The sequence below is a fragment of the Myripristis murdjan genome, chromosome 19 (genome assembly GCF_902150065.1).
Source record: "Myripristis murdjan chromosome 19, fMyrMur1.1, whole genome shotgun sequence".
NCBI lineage: Eukaryota > Metazoa > Chordata > Actinopteri > Holocentriformes > Holocentridae > Myripristis > Myripristis murdjan.
This window is the reverse complement of record NC_043998.1, coordinates 13,411,004-13,426,070: the sequence shown is the minus strand read 5'-3', so window position 1 is coordinate 13,426,070 and position 15,067 is coordinate 13,411,004. Positions and strand designations below refer to the sequence as shown.

The 15,067-nt window shown below is 42.9% G+C and overlaps 1 protein-coding gene across 1 annotated transcript; it reads right to left on the bottom strand.

The window, feature by feature from the left end:
• Nucleotides 1–58: 58 nt before the first annotated feature.
• Nucleotides 59–14,527, bottom strand: fscn2b (fascin actin-bundling protein 2b, retinal). The gene is made up of 7 exons (XM_030078401.1): nt 14,419–14,527; nt 14,015–14,113; nt 12,638–13,364; nt 3,177–3,333; nt 2,506–2,627; nt 2,175–2,342; nt 59–1,668 (listed from the first exon to the last, which is right to left on the bottom strand). Exons 2-7 carry the CDS (start codon nt 14,105–14,107, stop codon nt 1,463–1,465), a joined length of 1,473 nt encoding a protein of 490 aa, XP_029934261.1. The 5' UTR covers nt 14,108–14,113; nt 14,419–14,527; the 3' UTR covers nt 59–1,462.
• Between the last annotated feature and the right edge of the window lie 540 nt (nt 14,528–15,067).

Below are 15,067 nucleotides of genomic sequence, written 5' to 3'. Positions count from 1 at the left end.
TCACATATAAAATCCCAGTATTTTAATAGTGATGAGATATTACTAAAAGAACCATCACTTGTCATTCAAGATGGGTTTTATTTCCACGATCATAAAAGAGTAAAGAAAGAAACATTGCTGTAAAACATAACAGAAGGACAAATGAAAAATTCAGCAGGCTGTAAATCAGCACATTAGCACTCCGTCTACATGAGTCTTAGTTACAGTCTGCTGTTACTTGGTTGCATGCTAGAAACCCAATCATTCTCGTCTGCTAATATGCATCCTCTGACAATACTACCGTGGTAATGACGCACACCTGACTAAGGTGACTTCACTCATAATGGTGACTTGGTCTGGCTCAAATGGCACCCGGTTTCTTCTTGGAGCACTCATTAACTGAGCAACAAGTGTCAGCTTTTGCCTGTAAGTCATTAGACACCAATCGATGCACGCGGTCACTCACATATTAAATGTCAGCATTGGCAAAATGGCCGGGACGATACAAAGGAAAATTCTGAAACGATTAGTCGATTAATTGATGGACAGGAAATTGAATTGTTATAATCAATTAATTGCTAGGTCTTTATCGAGTAAAAATCCCAAACATTTGCTGATTTCGGCTCAACTGACTAAATAGAAAGATTTTTGTCTTTTCTCAAGTCATCTTGTTAAAAAAATTAATAGTTTTGGTTTTGTGGCTGCTGGTCAGGCTAGGAAGCAATTTGAAGATATTACTTTGGGCTCTGCTAATTTCCCATGAGCATTTGTCATTATTTTTGACACTGTATATATTAAATGATGAATTGATTAACAAAAGAATAATAGAATAGTCTAGACTAATTGATAGACTAGAATAATCCGTTTCAGCACAGTGCAGTGTAACAAGGATGCTCTGAAAAGATTTAAAATAAATAATAAAAAAAAAAAAAAATCAGCTAAAAGAACAGTTACAGGTCTGGCCTTTAGAAATTGCCAGAAGGGTTAAGAAATCTGTCTTGTTATGAGGAGGAGGAATAAATTGGTCTTTATGAAATCGAAATCAGCACTATGCATTTGTATGTATGCTAGTGTGAATATTTCAGAATCATCTGAAAATTTCATCTTTCACTGAATGCTCACTGTGGGAAAAGAGGGGGAAAAACACAACAACTCTAAAAAGGTTCATTCACACCAGTATTGCTGTTTTGAAAACAGGCTCTGACTCCAAACATGATTCAATCTGTCTAGACTCTTCTTGGCTGATCATGCCTGGTCAGTTTCTCCTCACACTCTCTCCCCCAGTATGAGTCTGTTTCTCTTTAAGTCCTTGTGTGCCACTGGGAGGAGGAAAGGAGTGGAAGAAAATTGGTAGAGACCGCACCTAGTCACTGATAAACAGCTGTCCTCTACCTCTAAATGCCACTGAGGTGATTAGTGGCTGATCACCTCTACCTCGAGATGCGTCAAACGGAGCTGGCCTCATGTCTGCTGCACTCCCAGATCAGTATTCCCACAGGGCCGAGCTGTTGGGGCCGAGTCCATCCCCCTTCAGCGTGCCTCCCTGGTCTCCGCGCAGGTATTTGCCATTTTTGCCCCGGATGGCGATTCGGCCATGCTCCGGGAACTCCAGGGTAAAATCTTCAGGGGTTTCACCGTCTGAGCACACCAAGCCGGCGCTGTTCACGTACCAGAACCGCCCGCTCACACCTGCAGAACACAACAAATCAGGGGACGACACATCAACAAACCAACATTAAAAGACTGTGTGTCTGACAAATAGAGGTCAATACCTGATGTGTGTGACTGAGTTTGTTTGCATGCATGCAAGTGTGTATGTGCACCAGGATTATGTAATCTCCTGCAGCTCTTAAAACTCCCCTCCAGTGACTTCACCACATCAGTCATTTTTAAAACTCTTCCTGAGTTCATTTCAGAAAGCGATAGTATGATTGTCTCCACAATGAGTCTCGTGTGTGTAGCAAGTTAATCAGGGCCTGGATAGGTTGTGCCAGCCGTAATTAGTTCCAAAACCAGTTGAACTAATGGAAGGGGTATTGATACACCTGTTGCACAGGTGAGACTCATTTTGATTTAGACTGTGATTGGTGGAGATGATAATACATCACTTTGACCGGAGGCTTTAAGAGTATTTCTCACAACTGAAATCCAGACTCTTCAGAGGTGTAAAGGGGGTAGGTAGTCCATTTTGTGACCTTTAATGTGGTAAGCTCCATCACTGAAGTGCAAGCTGAAGATGTCATAGACTGAACGGCCAGCATCCAGAGTGTTGGAGTTCCTGTGATGGCAGATGAAACCCGTCTCTCCTCTCAGGATCAGCATGGGCCGGTTGATCAACTTCAGAGTCAACTGCTCATCCTCACCTGACCAAACAGAGGCAGCAGAGAGCAGAGGGAGCATTGGAGACGGGTTGTGAGCGGAGCAGGTGTTTAAGTTCAGAGATGGATAGAGGAAGAAAGAAGGAATGTTGAAGTACAGAGGGAAAAAGAAAGATAAACCCTAAATATGCTGTAGTCCCATTCTTACCAATGGAGTCACTGACAGCCAGTAGCTGTCCATTCTTCTTGGTACAAACATATTTTCCATTGTTGGCTTTTAGTGCCACCCTGTGGCCAAGCCACTCCATTGCGAACATGGTGTTTGCTGACCTGTAAACGTCACAAGGGAGAAGATGAGCAGGCAGAAGATGTAACTAGTTGTTACACTTAATAGTTTAATCAATAAAGCATAAGTTACATGCCTAACATTGATTCACTTGATTCCTACAGTAAAACATCTGCCAGTTTTGTTATGGGGTTCATTTTGTTGTTTCCAACTAAAAGTACTTGACTGCTTGAGTAGTTTTATGACCGCCTGCCTATCACTGGAAGAAGGAGCTTATGTGGAGCACTTGAAGGTGACATTTCATATGACAGAAACATGAGTCAAAAAGGCCACTAAGTTGCGCACAAAGGCCAAACCATATTTGCAATTTAAAATGTGTTGAGCTGTCCAGTGAAAACATTTTATCTCAACACTTACGCTTTTCAGGAACTGAGAGTGGCCACCATGGATTTCAGAGTTTATCCTGTGTTAGTAAATGTTGTCAGTCCAAGCAACATGGACTTTCTCATCTCATAGAGGAAGATGTAAACCTTCAGCTGTGGTTAAAAAATGAAAATCACTTCTGCAGACTAGATGACAGAGGGTTTACTCACGCTTCAGTGGCCGTACTCTGGATGCCTCCATGGGCCACTAGAGCCCAGTAGTTGCCCTGGCTCGTTCTGAACGTACACTTCTTGGTTTCCTTGTCAATCTCCATCTGGAACGTCTCCATGTCCGTCTCGTCCTCCTGATTGGCTGCAAGGCTCACTCCTGGGGAGGGGCATAATGACAACATCTCAGTGTCTAAAGCATGAACACACTTAAGGCTTGTTTTTGCCTGGAGAAATCCAACCATTAACGTCTACAATCAGCATCTGCAGCTCACAACCTGAATACATTACCGTGCACCTAGAACCATGCCAGCTCAATTTTGACTTCTTATAAACTATCATGATCAGAATATGCTTGGGCAGCCTTTGAAGTAAAGGTTGATTTATCCCAGTTCACTCCCATTCATGTTCAAAAAATGTTCAAAACCTGGCTGCCATGTACTTTCACTAAAATTACTGTAAATCTGTTAATATTTTTGCACTTGAAATGAACAATTTATCCAGGCATATTCAAATTCTGTCCAGCTGTTCTTTTCTACTAATTTTGTGAGAGGTTGCATCTGTCAGCTTGGAGGGCCGAACCTTAATATAGTGGAGGTCAATGATTGGCTGAAAGTTGCACCACAGAACAAGGAAACCTGCTTCTTACTCATAAACTGGCCACTTATGTCTCACTGGAGCATTTGGAAATTAATAAGTTAAACCAAAAACCTCTTTGAGCATTGAACACAAAAAATATTTAGTATTAATGTATAGATTTTGAGTGATTATAACAGAGTAATAAACAGTTCATGCTGTTCAAGTATTCACAAGATAGCATTGCCTGGGCATAGGAACCTTCAAATTGTATGGAGCAATTTTTAATATTTTTAGAATGGGAGTGAATTGGGTTAAATTGGCCTTGACCACTAAGCTACAAAAACATCTTCTCTACATATTTATGCAACTGAAATGAAAAGTCAGAATGGCACTAGCGCCAGTATGGTCCTTTAAAGTCTGCTGATTGAATACAAGGAGTGCCTGAAATAAAGATTTCTGATGATGAACAAAATTAAGGACAATTCTAATATTTATGCAGATTTGCCTTATACACCTAAAACAAAATGAAAACAATGCATTAACAGATATAGTCTCCTATTGCTTTGAGGTTTGAGAGGGCTGCAAATGAACATGACTCAAGCTGCTCTGTGCGCCTTGAGATCTCTCATGTCTGACTTCTCCGCTGACCTCTGCTCCCCTTCACCGGATTTCTGCTCAGGCTTGGCGGCTAGACTCTCACCTAGCAAAGCGCTTTGGAAAACAGCGACACAACAGCTTCCTAATCAGTTTGTGCTGTTACGCTGAGCTTGTTGCAGACCATGAGAGGTCAGGTAATCATGTCTGATCCTTGGATGTTAGGTTATTTTTAAGTGGTTCTCTCTTAAACCACACCCTTCATCTGACATGCCCCGCATACATCGTCCCGTGGGCCAGACATGCCCAAAGTTTGGAGTCGCTGGATGCACACATGGGTAGATGAATTTGTGCACCCTTAGACACAGCGAACCTCAGACACTCTGCAGCTATACTGTGATAGCAATGCTCCTCACTGTCACCAGGATGCATGACACCAGCAGCATCAACACTACTTCATTAACACACAAGCACAAAAGGCATCATTGACCAAAAAACAATTACTGGGTGTCACTTTGGACCAATTAGTTCAACCAAGGACGCGCTCAGAGCTCAGGGCTTTTCATTATTGGCCCACGACACATTTGAAATGCAAGGGTTTCGTACCAAATATAAGAAAAACAGACACTCACATATGCACATATACATTAAGTACACCTGAGTATACTCTGAGTGAATTCTAAACCAGTGATTTGCAGCGAGACGTTGCAGGCCAGTGCTTTAGAGCTGTCAGCTTTAACACTGTCTGTAAAATTTTAGCATAATCATAAATGTTTAAAGCACCAAAGCCATGACTGTTTGTCTCACAGCTATGAGACAGACTGCAGCAGCGCCCTAAATCCCAAACAAGATGCATCCCAGAATATCCCCAATTCATTTTCTTAATCCTTTAACAACACTGATCCATGCATCTCACCCCCACCTTTATCTCTCCATGCTCTCTTCCCTGACCATCCTTCTCTACCTCCCTCCCTTCCCCCAATCAAACCCCCCCTCCCCGCCTGTCTATTTCCCCCCCATCACAGCAGGGCCATTGATATAATCAGCTTTGGAGTGCTACCCGTCCGATCCTTCAATCCCCCCAATGAAAGAATAGAGGAAAAACAGGAGAAAACCAGGGGATCGCACGGCCCATGCTTAGCTGGATGTAACAGATAATTACCCGCTTCTCTCAACCCTCAAGCCAACTGAGAAGTGAACGCTCAAACACCTGGAGAACAGGCCAAAAAAAAAGGGGAAAAAAAGCACTTCAACACATATCTACATTAGTAAGAGACCCATCATGACAGTCAGTATACCCACCTGTGGCCTGAAATGTTCATATATGTATGGGCAGTGGCTTTTGTCTGAGAAATATCAGGCTAATTACATCAGATTTATACCTGATCATCCATCACCGAGTCATACACCTGATTATATTATCATTGATTTAAACCCATATTTGAAGCATACATTTCTGCCCCTACACTATATATCTTCGCACCTATACCTCGACGCCCATCACACCCCAATCCTCTTTCATCCCTCGACTCAATGTCATGCTTTATTTACCAGTTCAGTGTGTCCATTTCACACTAATTCAACCCAGGAATGATCCTGAGACAGGGCGCAGCTGGGCCCTCGCGACAGCTATCTGATCGACGAGCGAAAAGGGAGAGGAAGGAGAGAAGAGATGGAGGAAGAGCAAGAAACAGAGAGCGAGGCAGAAAAGAGATTGGATACGTTGGAAATGCAAGCCAGGAATCTGAGGATATCAATAGCTGTGTTGATGACCATCTTTGACACACCAGTTGGTCAAGCATACTAAATAAGATGCTGTCATCACTGTGCTCACTGATGAGCTATGCAGTGTAGCGCAGTATGCCCATCGATGCATCTGCACTCACACACACACACACACACACGCACACACACATTTGGCCTAGTAGCGCCACGTTTTGGACCAGACCCCAGATCCAGCTCCACTTTCTGGTGTTGTCCTACCTGGAGCCGAGAAGTGGAGCAGGCCTGACTAATCCATCAACGATGGATGGCTCTGACATCTATTATTAATGGTAAGGTGACGCCGCTACTCCTCTGTCCCTTATTTTCCTCTTTCTCCCAATCCTTCATCCCTCACAACTGCATTTTCTCTTTCTTTGTCTTTCTCAGTTGCTTTCTTGCCCTCTATTTATTTGTCTGTGCAAGGTGTTCAAGGGCTGTATTTGTGTGTGTGTGTGTGTGTGTGTGTGTGTGTGTGTGTGTGTGTGTGTGTGTGTGTGTGTGTGAGTGAGTGAGGGGGTGGAAATTCTGTATCTTTGGAGCATCATCTCTCTTTCACTTTCCAGAGTGCCAGAGTTGACCGCTTAAGCTCAAGGAACATGGGGAGGTGATGAGAGACATGATGACAGATTGCCTGACTTGCAAAGACACACACACACACACACACACAATTAGTGATAAAGAAGGTTTCAGGGAAGAGAGAAGACACCGAACCTCTGCACGATGCACTGCCGTCTTGAGCGTGGCTATTTCAGACTTTTACACTTGCATGCAAATGGAGTTTTGCTGAACCTCTTTTATTACTGAGAATGTGCTGCATTTGCGCTCACTTGAAAATAGACAATGTGACACCTCTGCTCTGATGGGAGCACAGATTGGGGTGTTGATTTATGTGTGAAGATACAGGTGACAATAGGCAGGCTGAACAGTGTGCCTGCCTCCAAAACCTGCTGCTATTGTCCTGAAGTCCTCAGAGTCCTTCCTCACTTATTACCCCCCTCCCGTCTGCTCTGCCGCTCTTCCCCTTTTGTTTTCATTGACCCTAACACACTAACAGACTCACATCGTAACATAAAAGTTTGTTCAACATCACTTGCTTATGAAGAAATAGTTTGTATTTTATCATTGTCTATACTTTATTTAAAAATAATAATCCTGAAATGGTGATTGAGGCTACTAGATAAGTGGCTGTTTGAGTGATTGCATGGTTAAGTTAGTGAGCTTGGTACGTTACACACAGCAGAAAGATCAATCTACAGCTTATGGCCTGAATGTGACTGGTTGCTCTATGATTATCTTGATCATTTGCATAATATTAAATCTAGAACCGAACGCACATGGTTAACCTATTTTCTACTCAGTTATTTATACTTAAGCCTGTTTAATCAGGACGTCACACTGAGGTCGGCATCACATTTGCAAGTGAGACCTGATTACAGAATATAAGTTTTAAAAATAGAATGAACGATAATAAAAATATATACAATACATAATGTTAATGACGTAGCAATGTGATGTTAAAATAATAAAGCACGGTGTATGAAGGCGAGCTGCTAGCTTCCAGTCAGGTGTAGTCTGTGGTCTGTAGTCAGTGGCGCTTGGTTTCTTTGCAGATTTCCTCTTTCGTCCTTTCACCTCTTTTTAACTACATTTTTTCCTGAATTTATTCCCGTGCTCATGTTCACCTTGCTCTCCTTTCACTTGCTGTTCTCCCATTTGCCGCTCCTCGCTCTCCTTTTCAGCCTCCTTGGTGTGTCCCTGGTTCTCCAGTTTCCAGGCCTTGCAGCCTTCATTTTCAGTTTGTGTGTAGATTCATCACCTCATTGACGCTATTTTTGCAGATGTTCAGTTAAGCTTATGTTGTTGTAGCTCTAGTGGTTCAATTTGTAACAGGTGTAGTATTTTTTTAAAGGCATGATAAGGTGAAGTGAGTGCATTTCTGTAGTGCTTTTCTCGTCTAACAGCCACTCAAAGTGCTTTACAGTGTCGGCCTCACTTTCACACACTGATGGCAGAAGCTGCCATGCAAGTTGCCCATCAGGAGCAGTTATGGGTTCAGTGCCTTGCTCAAGGACACTTCAATGCGATCTCTGCTGGAGCTATCCTGATCAAACCAGGAACAATTAGCAGATGACCTCTGTACTTCCTGAGCCAGGCAGCCCTAGCATGATCAGAACAGGTGATTTTTCTATGTCTGCAACAAGTATGCATGAAGTAAACAACCCTAGATCATAATGTTTTTTAAATATTTATATTGAATACACTCTAGCTATTGTAAAGTTGGAACAGTTGGTTTCATGCTGCAGCTCAAAATAATCCCAATGTGCATTTTTCAGTGGCACTGGGAATGCAGGCACTTCCTCCAAAGGCAACAGCTGGTAATGAAAGCCCGAACAAGTCAATGTACAGGACAGCACCACCTCATGGACCAGTTAGTGAGCTTTCAGAATAAATCACAGACCTGGAATGGAGTAGAATGGTCACTGAGCTGTCTGCCATGGTCATTTAATAGTCATTGTGGTTAGTCACGGTGACGACACACATCGGTTGCGCCCAGCTTGAGAACTGAGAAGATATGTTGCCCTGTGGCTGCTTGCTGAAAGTCGTACTTAATGTTAATAGTTACCACCTACTGGTCCAAAAATCCTAAATTCACCTCTACTAAGTTTTCATTTATGATATTAACCTTGACTTGTGCATTTGTATTACTTGCTCATGGTCTTATTGTCCTAACCACATGCAGTGCATTGCCAGCCTCTAACAGTGCGCCCCCCTTGATTTTCTGCAGCCTGTGACTATGGTCCAGGTTAGATTGGGGGACTTGGCCCCGGGTTAGAGGCAGCTTGGGTTTCTGAAAGCAGACTCCGCCTTGCCTTCCATGAACAGGGGCCGACTCGATCAATAATTCAACACACCCACCTCACCTCAGCACTCACCGCAGCAGCACTGTGTGGTTGTGTGTGGGTGAGCTTGTCGGAGAAAGAGAAAGCTTTTGTTTGTGCAGAACAAGTGTGCAAACAGAAAGACGGAGACAGAAAGAGAGAGTGAGCTAGAGAGGGAGAGATGGAAAGACAAAGCGAGATAGATAAAGAGAGTAAGAGAGAGGCAGATTAGATCGATTGGACTTATCTCATTAATATTTAATTGTATATACAAGTCACCAAACATATACAATGTGAGCGTGCTATTGTGCAGTATTGACTGTTATATTTAATTTCTTAATGCTCGTGCATGATTTTTGTTTGTCTGATGTTGTTGTTTATATTCCTGCAAGCAGCCTACTTAAAAGTCAAATATTTGAATTTGAATTTGACTTTGAATTTGAAAGAGAGAAAGAACAAAAGTGAGAAAGAGACAGAACAAAAAAAGAGAGACGGTGAGCAAGACGGATAGAAATTGAGTTTTTGATATATGTTTTTGAGTATTCACATGTGCGTCTGTGTGTGTGTGTGTGTGTGTTTATGTGTCTCCAGTCTTATCTCTCCTGCCCTCCAGCCAATCAGTCTGCGGTGCTGCCAGTCATTTGGTTATTGCCTGCAGCTCCCACTGCTAACCAGGAACAATGAGCAGGCAGCGATACGGTTACAGCACCCAGGGCTGAGGAAACTCGACCCCGCAGACAAGAATCTGCAGATGCATGGATGGATGGGCGTCATGGCCAAATATGCTGACAGCCACTGTTGCTGTATGCTAATCCATCCCAAATCCAGCTTCAAATCAGACCTGCACACCCTGTGGAGCCGCGGCAACTGAGCTCCAAGCAAGTGCTTTTAGTAACCTTATCGTTGATGAAATGTGAACTTCACAATTACACTTTTTTTTTTTCCATGCTGACCAAAAGAATTCCGGCTTGTTTTTGAGCAGCCATAACTCTGAGGCCGGTGTGGAGCAGGTGTAATCCATCATCAACGTGCCTGCACGCTGATCAAATAACCCACTCACACAGGCCTGTCACAAGACCAAAGAGTAAATACATAATACAGAACGAACAGAGCATTACTGTACAGCATTTAGATTACAAAGAGCTCTTTGAGTCAGCCTGAGGGGTGAGAGCGTACAGCGTTAACACCATTGCACCACCATAGCTAAGAGGTACATTTGGAAAGGGGTGAGAGGAGCTACAAATTATAAAAAGATGCCTTGTACCTTCCCACCATCCCCCGATTATATCTGTGGCCTCCCAGAAAGAGGCAGCCACCATTTCAGGAGTGCAACAGCTTCTCAGTCATCATATTAAACTTCAGTATGACGTATTATTTTATAGCAACAAAAGTATGTAATCATCAGTGTTACATTCAAGTTGTTGAACAATAAATATCAGCAAATGTTTTTTTTTTTTCTCCTACAATGGATCCACAGTGTAATTGAACATAATTTGAACAAATCACCCACACTGCAAAAATCTCTTAACAAATCATTTACTCTCATATTCAGCCTCAAAATCTTATTTTTTTCTGGAAGTTGGATGAGGTAATCCCACTTCTGTGCAGTTTCTTTTCTTTTTTTTTCTGGAGCAAGTGTAATATGTTGAAACAAAGTAAATAAAACAGATCAGCCCACTGTTATCAAGAAAATTGCATTAATTCAAGAAATTCTGGACACAAGCTGATTAGCATTGGAAACAAGTGGGATTATCTCATCCCACTGGCAGATTTACCCCCCTTGTTTTAAGAAAAAAAAAAAAAAAAGCTTTTTAAACACAGAATATGAGATGAAATGATATGTTAAGATGGATATGTTTGCAGTGCACTATGCCAGTGTTTTTTAAAATGGAATCGGGGGACTCCCAGGGGTCCTTGAGGGGCTTCCATGGGGTCCTCAGCAAAATGAGGAATAGTTTATTTAACTGCAGTTTAATTCATTTGAAATGGTAAGAATGCAGAAAATGTATGACAGATCATTTAAACATTTTCTTTCTGGTTTAATCCCACCACGACTTGTCAGTGTGACATCTAAACATTTTAAGCCTTTGAAACCTGAAGAAATTCGAATGATTTCTGTTGAAAAACATGGGGGACAGGCGAATAGAAAATAAATAAATAAATAAATAAATAAATAAATAAATGAACAAACAAACAAAAATAAAACAAAATAAATATTACCAGAAAATTAGCAAAGAAAACCTTCAAAATTAGACTATAAATTACAATAAAACTTTAATTGGAATGAAAGACTCAACTTTGTGAAAATAAATGAGCAAAAAATTACCAGGAATATTTAAATAATGTTTTTTTTTTTTTTTAAACATATGGAAATGATCAGAAATTTAGCAAAAAGAAAGTAAATTAGCCAAAAAGAAAGAAATTTGCCCTATAGGTTTTGATTTTGCCCTAAAGGATAAAATCACTTCAAATGGGGGTCTGTGGCTAATTAAAAATTGACTTGGGGGTCCAGACCATGAAAGGGTTTGAAAAGCCCTGTGCTAGTCTTATGATAATGGGCTACCACAGGCTGAATCAGTGGGCAGCCCTCCAAAAGAAATGGTGCACCCAGCTCATGTCTCCTGTATCAGCCTCATCTATCTTGTTTTCATGGAAAGATCCAACCAGGTCGCATGGGGTACGGATGTGCAGATAAAGGAAGACAGGCACGTGACTGCATTACCCATAATCGCCGTGCAGCCTCTATTGGCTGTCAATAATTTGAGAGTGGTCTTTTCCCACATTATGCGTATTCACTCATGTCCTCTAGCTGATGCACTTCCTGTGCATCAGTGAGCTCAGTTTTCCCAGGGTGTATCAGTGCACAGAGCGCATGCAGGCTGGTTGTAGTAACTGTAGTGTTTGTAGTAGCTGTAGTGGCCCCTCTGCTTCATTATGCATGTGTATACTGTGTGTCAGCTGAGTGCTCATGTGATCAGCAGCACCTAGGGTAAACTTTCCTCCATGATATAATGCTTTGGGTTTTTTGTATGAAGTTGTAGTAGTTGCAGAGTAATGTATCCTGCCAATGCATGAGCATATTTGTCTGTGTGCCAACAGGTTCCATCTCAGCTTCCCTGCAGACTGCAGACATACTTTACAATGAACATAGTATAGAACATGGTGTAGAGCAAGTGCAGCTCTGTTTTTGACAAAGACGTAACAAACAATACAAATTGATGCAAGAGAGGGCTATAGGTGTGAGAGAGAGTGAGGGAAAGTATTGTACAATGTGAAATACAGTAAGACATTACGAAACTGAATCCCTAATCTGATGGGCAAACAAACAAAACATTAAAGTACATGCTGGCCAAGAATTCACAAGAAGGAATTACCGATGCAACTCTCAGGTTTCACAGAGCACTTTTTCACAGTTTTTGAACACGAATGGCAGTGAATTGGGATAAGTTAGCCTTGATCTCTAAGCCAGCAAAGCACGTTCTGTGGACACTCATGCAAATACTATGTGTGACGACAGATACAATCCTGTTTGCTGACAAGACCATATGCTCTTGTGAAGACATTCAAAGGAGATTCAAACAACTAAGGAAGGAATCCATTTGTTTAAAGGGGAAAGAGGGTTTGCATTTGTGACCAAAGTCTTCTTACCTTGTCTTATGGAGACGTAACGCCCATTGGCTGCCATCAGAACCACCTGTGGGTGGCTCTCCTCGAGGTCAAACAGCTCATCTTTGCCTGGCTTGGAGCAGCGTCCAGATCTCAGGGTGCCTGTTGGCCCCATGGGTGACAGGTACTTCCCCTCACAGTCTTTAAAGGCCAGCTTTCCGCATTTCAGCTCCAGTGTGTATGCCGTCGTCTTGCTGCTCTGGGCCAACAGCTTTCCATCATTGCTGAGGAAGCGGCTGTCGCAGGTCTTCAGGCAGTACTTCCCGTCCAGGTAGACGAGGGTCAAGAGCGCCGCCACGCCCCACGGGATGTTTCGGTCTACGGCAATCTCCCCATCCTCCTCAGAGAGGTGGGCGTAGCGTTTGCGGGCCACGGACAGCAAATTGGCTTGTGGGTGGAGTGCCAAGTGGACCGCCCACAGCTCGGCGTCGGTGATGACCTGGGCAAAACAGGACAGGTAGTCTTGGGACCCACCAAAGAAGCGAAGGTATTGCTCGGACTGTAGAGCCCAGCGGCCGTCCGACTGAGCCACGATGAGGAAGCGGCAGTCAGAATTGCGCCCATCAGCCTCGCAGGTGACCTTGCCGTCTTTGTCGGAAGCCAGGTAGCGGCCCAGGTGGCTGCGCAGGTAGACCACCTGGGAGTCCTGGGAGTCCTGCTCTAGTGTCCATATCTGCTTCTTCTTCAGGCTGGGCGCTGATGCATTTACCTGAGAGACAAGGATGACTCATTCTGAGATAGATAGGCAGAAAATATTACAGCAACACGCAGGGCCCAAAGGAGAATCTCATACCACTACTAAATGACAAATCTGGCAGCTTGTGGTCCTGTGCAGCTCGAAAGGTTGAGCATCACAATGAGTCAATACTTCCTTGATATGTACGACACATGTCTTGTGATATGATTGGATATCTGTTCATGGTTTGATATAACCATGACATGATATAACAAAAAAAGTTCAGTGACAACAAAGCATGACTGAGCAGAATTGTTTAATCCTGCATTGACATTGACTCTAGCAACAACATTTGCTTCCTAGAAAAATGTTGTGACAAAGTTCACAAAATCAAAGTAGATGGTCATCTTGTGAAATTGTGACATGGAAGCCATCTTACTTGAGATTACTACAGCAGGAAAAATATCACAATTCATTTCTCTGACCCATGATATTGATACATATCATCGCAATTTTGCATTGTGATACACTGAATTTCAGTATATTGTCCCCTCCCTAATACAAAAGGGCATCAAAACTACGACTTCTTATTGGGGCCACCCATGCAAAAATGTGTACTCTCATGGTTTGGATAAAAGCCTCCATCAAATGTCTTTATTATACTGTCTGACATATGTCTGTACCTTGAAGCCAAAGGTCTCAGCAGTGAGGTAGCGACTCTCATGGTTGATGAGTCCAAACTGCAGCTTCAGGGGACTATTCCCATTAGCAGGCATCCTGACCTGGAGCGAGCAGGGGGTGAGGAGAGCAGGACAACAAGAGCGTGAGACAAGTTAAGGATGCAGGAGAGAGAGAAACAGTGGAGAAAGAGAGGCAAAGGGAACAGTAAGACAGGTTTTTTTTAGAGAGTCAAACCGAGGGGAAAGGAGGTGAAGTCATGGAGAATGTTGAAATGACTAAAGCTAAAAGACAGGAAATCAATTCATTAAGGCACAGTATATAAAGCTCCCCCAAGAACCACAAATTCCTGCCCCCGCCCTCATCTTCATTTTACATTTTTCCAGCCACAGCATCCTAATTTACTCACTGTGGTTTTGTGGCTTCCTCTCTGTAGTTTCTGTGGCTCCAATTCCAGCTCCCAGATTTAAGAGGTTTCTTTCACCGAGGATATATCCTCATGTAATTCTGCCTCTCCCTTCTCTCCTCTCCAGGCTCCCTCTCTGTCTCCTCTTAAACGGGACTCCCCGCTCTCTCCCTCTCTCTCTCTCTCTCACGTTTCTATCGTTTGGTTCTCCCGCTCCACTTCCCCCTCTCTCTGTTGCTTAATCAGGATTAGAAGCAGCAAGGACTTGAATCTACCTTGATCTCTGTTCAGTCCGGAATCTGACGTCACCCTCCCTCTCTCTCCCGTCTGACTTCGCGCTGTCAGACTGCTTATCCCCACTTCTGCTGCCTGCCAAACCTGTCTCTCACTCTTGTGTTGAGCAGTGCCTCTCTCATCCAGCCTCTCTCTTCCAAACTCCTTGTTTTCACTTGTCTCTGTATTCACCCTGAAAATCCTCTGTTCAGTTTTGGTTTTGTCCGTCTTCCTCTTTATTTGTAGTCCAGTTTTCAGATGCAGGTTTGATCAGTGAAAGAAAATCCTCAGAAGTTTTGCTGTTTTTTTTTTTTTTTTGTGATACAAGAAAGGGTTTTATTCACTCTCTTCCTAAACGTAAACCCTCCATGACAACTAA

Bases quoted from the DNA above. Each gene is read 5' to 3' on its own strand.
- fscn2b (XM_030078401.1), bottom strand. From the start codon at position 14,107: ATGCCTGCTAATGGGAATAGTCCCCTGAAGCTGCAGTTTGGACTCATC. The intron at 3,334-12,637 runs GTAAGAAGACTT...GCCCCTCCCCAG, and splicing joins TTACGTCTCCATAAGACAAG to GAGTGAGCCTTGCAGCCAAT. The intron at 1,669-2,174 runs GTCACAAAATGG...TGTGTTCTGCAG, and splicing joins TGGAGCTTACCACATTAAAG to GTGTGAGCGGGCGGTTCTGG.